General features: G+C 45.5%; 1 protein-coding gene across 2 annotated transcripts in view; it reads right to left on the bottom strand.

Annotated features, from left to right (window-relative positions):
- Positions 1-298: 298 nt before the first annotated feature.
- The window catches only part of LOC110490889 (calponin-3), a 29,484-nt gene continuing 22,686 nt past the window's right edge, over positions 299-7,096 (bottom strand). Inside the window, exons 4-7 of one of the 2 annotated variants that reach the window (XM_036945689.1) lie at positions 6,162-6,299; positions 2,760-2,876; positions 1,990-2,136; positions 299-1,161 (exon numbers count right to left, since the gene is read on the bottom strand). In XM_036945689.1, coding sequence (XP_036801584.1) covers positions 796-1,161; positions 1,990-2,136; positions 2,760-2,876; positions 6,162-6,299 — 768 coding nt within the window. In that variant the 3' untranslated portion in view covers positions 299-795. The remainder of the gene's footprint in view (positions 1,162-1,989; positions 2,137-2,759; positions 2,877-6,161; positions 6,300-7,096) is intronic. The other variant, XM_036945690.1, reaches the window with a different exon arrangement.

Here is a 7,096-nt window from a genome sequence, read left to right as displayed (position 1 = left end):
AATAACATGGTGCGATTAAGATTAGCCATACTGTATGCAATACAAGCAGAACATTCTGGGTTGGTCATCTGGTCTCATGAAAAAGCCATTAGAACGCACTCACTTCAGGATTTCAGGAAAAAAGCTAAAACGGTCCATTTGGTTAAGATTGAAACCTGCTAAAATGAAATAGATTAAAATGTCCTGACTCCTCAACATTTTCCACTCACTTTGATTTGTATCAATAAAATAAAGAAAGTAATATTGGTCCTTTTAGGTTGGCTAGGAGATGGGTAAACATTTAAAAAGGATAAAAGCAGCTGGTGAACATTTTAATTTTAATTGTGTGAATTCCTTTAAAGGGATGAGTCAATGAGTAAAGCAAGTCTGGGGATAAAAAAACATGAAATGGCTGCAGATGATACAACATTTACGTCCACAATGTTCCATACCTCATAATGTAACAGTCGATTTAGAAGGAATGTTCTCAATCCTAATATCGCCCCACCCTAAACACTGGATCTCAGGACATGACATGCTTTAACTGACTGAAACCACTGCTGCTCATAATGGAAGAAGAGTTGGCAGGAGGTGAAGAAGTAATGAACTCAAGGCAACATTTCCTCTCTTATGCTTCAATTTAAAAACAACAATAAAAATAAGGCTACCGAGGAAAAAGACTGGATCTGTTTGTCGTGGCTAAAATACACGGTTTAACTGTTCCGTCTAGCGGCTGTTATGGTGGAGCCGGATTAGCCTGGCGGCACAGACAGATCTGGGACCAGGCTAGTGCCGGATGGCCCTGAGGGGACAGCCCTAATAGTCGATGCCCTGCTCGACCTCGTTGTAGTGGGCCACGTCGCTGTAGTCGTCCTCTTCATGATAAGCCACTGGGTACTCCTCCCCCTCTCCCTCGTGGAGGAACTCCTCAGCCTGATAGTCACTGTCGCTGATCTCTGAGCAGTTGGTGCCCAGGCTCCCGTCGGCGTGAATGACAGGCTCGGTGGGCGAGCCGCAGTACTTGGGGTCGTACACCTGGCGTCCCAGGCCATATGCGCTCATGCCCTTCTGGGACGCTGCCTTGTTGGTGCCCATCTGCAAGGATATGGTGGAGTTGTCCACTTGCTGCACCTGCTTATTGTCGAAGATGTCACGACGTGTTCCCGGGCAGGACATACCGGCCTAGGAGAGGAGTGGAGAAGACGCGAGGACAGGGACACATTTAGGAGATTTCCAAGAAAACAGTTATAAGGCAGGAATATTGACCTGGATGGTCTTCTTCAAGACAACAATGAGTATTATGTATATCAACAATGTGATTATGGTGATGTGCAAAGTATATCTAGACTCCCCTAACTCTCTGTTACATTCCCCCGGCTATCTGTTACATTCCCCCAACTCTCTGTTACATTCCCCCAACTCTCTGTTACATTCCCCCAACTCTCTGTTACATTCCCCCAACTCTCTGTTACATTCCCCCGGCTATCTGTTACATTCCCCCAACTCCCTGTTAAATTCCCCCAACTCTCTGTTACATTCCCCCAACTCCCTGTTACATTCCCCCAACTCCCGGTTACATTCCCCCAACTCCCGGTTACATTCCCCCAACTCCCGGTTACATTCCCCCAACTCCCGGTTACATTCCCCCAACTCCCGGTTACATTCCCCCAACTCCCTGTTACATTCCCCCAACTCCCTGTTACATTCCCCCAACTCCCTGTTACATTCCCCCAACTCCCTGTTACATTCCCCCAACTCCCGGTTACATTCCCCCAACTCCTTGTTACATTCCCCCGGCTCCCTGTTACATTCCCCCAACTCCCTGTTACATTCCCCCAACTCCCTGTTACATTCCCCCAACTCATTTAAGATTGGCACTTGCTGGGTAGTTCCTTCCATTACATAGGTCCCATCATGGTTTCAAAAGGGGAAGTGGACCACTGTAAAAGCAACTGTGTGGGTTCCACCCGTAGACATACGGGTAGTGTTAAAATACATCATTGGCTTTACCTGGCTGGCTCCTTTGTTGGTGCCCATCTGCAGACTGATGGTGGTCTGATCGTAAGGCTTGTCTGTCTGGGTCTTTGGGTCGTAAAGATGTCTCCTGGTCCCGTACGCTGTCATACCAGCCTGGCTTGCACACTTGTTGGTCCCCATCTAAACACGCAGGAACATAGAACCATTAGCTGAATAGGCCTATTACAGGTGTCTGACCTCAATTACAGGTATCTGACCTCTGACCTCCATTACAGGTGTCTGACCTCCATTACAGGTGTCTGACCTCCATTACAGGTGTCTGACCTCCATTACAGGTATCTGACCTCCATTACAGGTGTCTGACCTCCATTACAGGTATCTGACCTCCACAACAGGTGTCTGACCTCCATTACAGGTGTCTGACCTCCATTACAGGTGTCTGACCTCCATTACAGGTGTCTGACCTCCACTACAGGTGTCTGACCTCCATTACAGGTGTCTGACCTCCATTACAGGTGTCTGACCTCCATTACAGGTGTCTGACCTCCATTACAGGTGTCTGACGTCCATTACAGGTGTCTGACCTCCATTACAGGTATCTGGCCTCCATTACAGAGCGATTGTGCATGTATTACATTTGAAGAATCACTAAAATAAGCTACATATAAACATTCTATTATCGGGATTATTTCCACTGGCAAAATACTGAAAGGTACAACAATGAACAAAACTGACACATTGTATTGTATCGTCACATCCAGTAACAGAACAACCTATCACACATCATCCCCAGCATGTCCTACCTGCAGTCCGATGACACACTGTCCAGCCTTGATCTTCTTGTCATCAAAATTGCGTTTCTGTTTGTCTGCGTATTTTACACCAATGTCACACGATGTGTGAATGCCTTTGGTCTTTGCCTATGGAATGAGATAAGAATGTGGAAATACTGTATATTGATGCTACAAGACTCTTGGAGAGAAGGAACCCCATCAGAATGTATTGGTAACAGTTTACAGTAGCTGTCAGCAGAGAAGGAACCCCATCAGAATGTCTTGGTAACAGTTTACTGTAGCTGTCAGCAGAGAAGGAACCCCATCAGAATGTCTTGGTAACAGTTTACTGTAGCTGTCAGCAGAGAAGGAACCCCATCAGAATGTATTGGTAACACTTTACTGTAGCTGTCAGCAGAGAAGGAACCCCATCAGAATGTATTGGTAAGAGTTTACTGTAGCTGTCAGCAGAGAAGGAACCCCGTCAGAATGTATTGGTAAGAGTTTACTGTAGCTGTCAGCAGAGAAGGAACCCCATCAGAAAGTATTGGTAACAGTTTACAGTAGCTGTCAGCAGAGAAGGAACCCCATCAGAATGTATTGGTAACACTTTACTGTAGCTGTCAGCAGAGAAGGAACCCCATCAGAATGTTTTGCTATCACTTTACTGTAGCTGTCAGCAGAGAAGGAACCCCATCAGAATGTCTTGGTAACAGTTTACTGTAGCTGTCAGCAGAGAAGGAACCCCATCAGAATGTCTTGGTAACAGTTTACTGTAGCTGTCAGCAGAGAAGGAACCCCATCAGAATGTCTTGGTAACACTTTACAGTAGCTGTCAGCAGAGAAGGAACCCCATCAGAATGTATTGGTAACACTTTACAGTAGCTGTCAGCAGAGAAGGAACCTCATCAGAATGTCTTGGTAACAGTTTACTGTAGCTGTCAGCAGAGAAGGAACCCCATCAGAATGTATTGGTAACAGTTTACAGTAGCTGTCAGCAGAGAAGGAACCCCATCAGAATGTATTGGTAACAGTTTACTGTAGCTGTCAGCAGAGAAGGAACCCCATCAGAATGTCTTGGTAACAGTTTACAGTAGCTGTCAGCAGAGAAGGAACCCCATCAGAATGTATTGGTAACACTTTACAGTAGCTGTCAGCAGAGATGGAACCTCATCAGAATGTCTTGGTAACAGTTTACTGTAGCTGTCAGCAGAGAAGGAACCCCATCAGAATGTCTTGGTAACAGTTTACTGTAGCTGTCAGCAGAGAAGGAACCCCGTCAGAATGTCTTGGTAACAGTTTACAGTAGCTGTCAGCAGAGAAGGAACCCCATCAGAATGTATTGGTAACACTTTACAGTAGCTGTCAGCAGAGAAGGAACCCCATCAGAATGTTTTGGTAACACTTTACAGTAGCTGTCAGCAGAGAAGGAACCCCATCAGAATGTCTTGGTAACACTTTACAGTAGCTGTCAGCAGAGAAGGAACCCCATCAGAATGTATTGGTAACACTTTACAGTAGCTGTCAGCAGAGAAGGAACCCCATCAGAATGCATTGGTAACACTTTACAGTAGCTGTCAGCAGAGAAGGAACCTCATCAGAATGTCTTGGTAACAGTTTACTGTAGCTGTCAGCAGAGAAGGAACCCCATCAGAATGTCTTGGTAACAGTTTACAGTAGCTGTCAGCAGAGAAGGAACCCCATCAGAATGTATTGGTAACACTTTACAGTAGCTGTCAGCAGAGAAGGAACCCCATCAGAATGTTTTGGTAACACTTTACAGTAGCTGTCAGCAGAGAAGGAACCCCATCAGAATGTATTGGTAACAGTTTACTGTAGCTGTCAGCAGAGAAGGAACCCCATCAGAATGTATTGGTAACACTTTACAGTAGCTGTCAGCAGAGAAGGAACCCCATCAGAATGTCTTGGTAACAGTTTACTGTAGCTGTCAGCAGAGAAGGAACCCCATCAGAATGTCTTGGTAACACTTTACAGTAGCTGTCAGCAGAGAAGGAACCCCATCAGAATGTCTTGTTAACAGTTTACTGTAGCTGTCAGCAGAGAAGGAACCCCATCAGAATGTCTTGGTAACAGTTTACTGTAGCTGTCAGCAGAGAAGGAACCCCATCAGAATGTCTTGGTAACAGTTTACTGTAGCTGTCAGCAGAGAAGGAACCCCGTCAGAATGTCTTGGTAACAGTTTACAGTAGCTGTCAGCAGAGAAGGAACCCCATCAGAATGTATTGGTAACACTTTACAGTAGCTGTCAGCAGAGAAGGAACCCCATCAGAATGTTTTTGTAACACTTTACTGTAGCTGTCAGCAGAGAAGGAACCCCATCAGAATGTCTTGGTAACACTTTACAGTAGCTGTCAGCAGAGAAGGAACCCCATCAGAATGTATTGGTAACACTTTACAGTAGCTGTCAGCAGAGAAGGAACCCCATCAGAATGTATTGGTAACACTTTACAGTAGCTGTCAGCAGAGAAGGAACCTCATCAGAATGTCTTGGTAACAGTTTACTGTAGCTGTCAGCAGAGAAGGAACCCCATCAGAATGTCTTGGTAACAGTTTACAGTAGCTGTCAGCAGAGAAGGAACCCCATCAGAATGTATTGGTAACACTTTACAGTAGCTGTCAGCAGAGAAGGAACCCCATCAGAATGTTTTGGTAACACTTTACAGTAGCTGTCAGCAGAGAAGGAACCCCATCAGAATGTATTGGTAACAGTTTACTGTAGCTGTCAGCAGAGAAGGAACCCCATCAGAATGTATTGGTAACACTTTACAGTAGCTGTCAGCAGAGAAGGAACCCCATCAGAATGTCTTGGTAACAGTTTACTGTAGCTGTCAGCAGAGAAGGAACCCCATCAGAATGTCTTGGTAACAGTTTACTGTAGCTGTCAGCAGAGAAGGAACCCCATCAGAATGTCTTGGTAACAGTTTACTGTAGCTGTCAGCAGAGAAGGAACCCCATCAGAATGTATTGGTAACAGTTTACTGTAGCTGTCAGCAGAGAAGGAACCCCATCAGAATGTCTTGGTAACAGTTTACTGTAGCTGTCAGCAGAGAAGGAACCCCATCAGAATGTCTTGGTAACAGTTTACTGTAGCTGTCAGCAGAGAAGGAACCCCATCAGAATGTATTGGTAACACTTTACAGTAGCTGTCAGCAGAGAAGGAACCCCATCAGAATGTCTTGGTAACAGTTTACTGTAGCTGTCAGCAGAGAAGGAACCCCATCAGAATGTATTGGTAACAGTTTACTGTAGCTGTCAGCAGAGAAGGAACCCCATCAGAATGTCTTGGTAACAGTTTACTGTAGCTGTCCCAGTATACACTAATTACCATAACATGTCTTCTTGTATGTTTTAAAAAACTAAAAAGTATTATCACAGAAAACATGTAGGAAAGTCCATCCTCCCCCCCCTCACCATGCTGGCCAGGGAGAGCAATGTGCTCTGGACTTGGGTCATGTTGCCGTTCTCAAACAGGTCGTTGGCCTCAAAGATGTCATTAGGCTTCATGCCATAGGCCAGGATGGCTTTGATGAAGTTGCCAAGGTTCTCAAGCTGGGGGAACACAACAACATGGGTAACAGAGCTGGTACTATTCCCTATTCTATCTGACAAGACAATCCCTTCTACACTAAACCATATCTGAATGTTCTGCGATGTTACATCCTCCTGAACAGGCCCCAGAACACAGAGGGGGTGGGGAGGGGCATAGCAGGGATGGGAAGGGGCTTAGGGAAAAATATCCAAAAGTAATAACTCATTAAAGGTGTTGAGAGAAAGAGAGACAGACGGAGAGAGAAAGAGAGAGACAGACACAGAGAGAGAGAGAGAGAGACAGACAGAGAGAGAAAGAGAAAGAGAGAGAGACAGAGAGAGAGACAGAGAGAGAAAGGGAGACAGACAGAGAGAGAGAAAGAGAGACAGACAGAGAGAGAGAAAGAGAGACAGACAGACAGAGAGAGGAAGAGAGACAGACAGAGAGAGGAAGAGAGACAGACAGAGAGAGGAAGAGAGACAGACAGAGAGAGAAAGAGAGAGACAGACAGAGAGAAAGAGAGAGACAGACAGAGAGAGAAAGAGAGAGAGACAGAGCGAGAGAGCGAGAAAGCGAGACAGGGGAAGGCTTAATGAATGAATCCACTTATTCTCCAGGCAGGACATTGTAATAGGTCTTAAATGGTGTTTAATGACGTGAACAGCCACTCTATGGCTTCTGTGCTTTCTTGGGAAAAGTGTTCATATTATTATGGAAGGGTGTGAACAACACCATACACTGAGGTAACGTTTGGCGAAGACATGAGCCTGCCAGTTCAGAACATGAGCCTACCTTCTGCCAGTTCAGAACACTAGCC

The sequence above is a fragment of the Oncorhynchus mykiss genome, chromosome 15 (assembly GCF_013265735.2).
Source record: "Oncorhynchus mykiss isolate Arlee chromosome 15, USDA_OmykA_1.1, whole genome shotgun sequence".
NCBI lineage: Eukaryota > Metazoa > Chordata > Actinopteri > Salmoniformes > Salmonidae > Oncorhynchus > Oncorhynchus mykiss.
The sequence above is the reverse complement of the archived record's forward strand: the minus strand, read 5'-3'. Positions and strand labels throughout refer to the sequence as shown.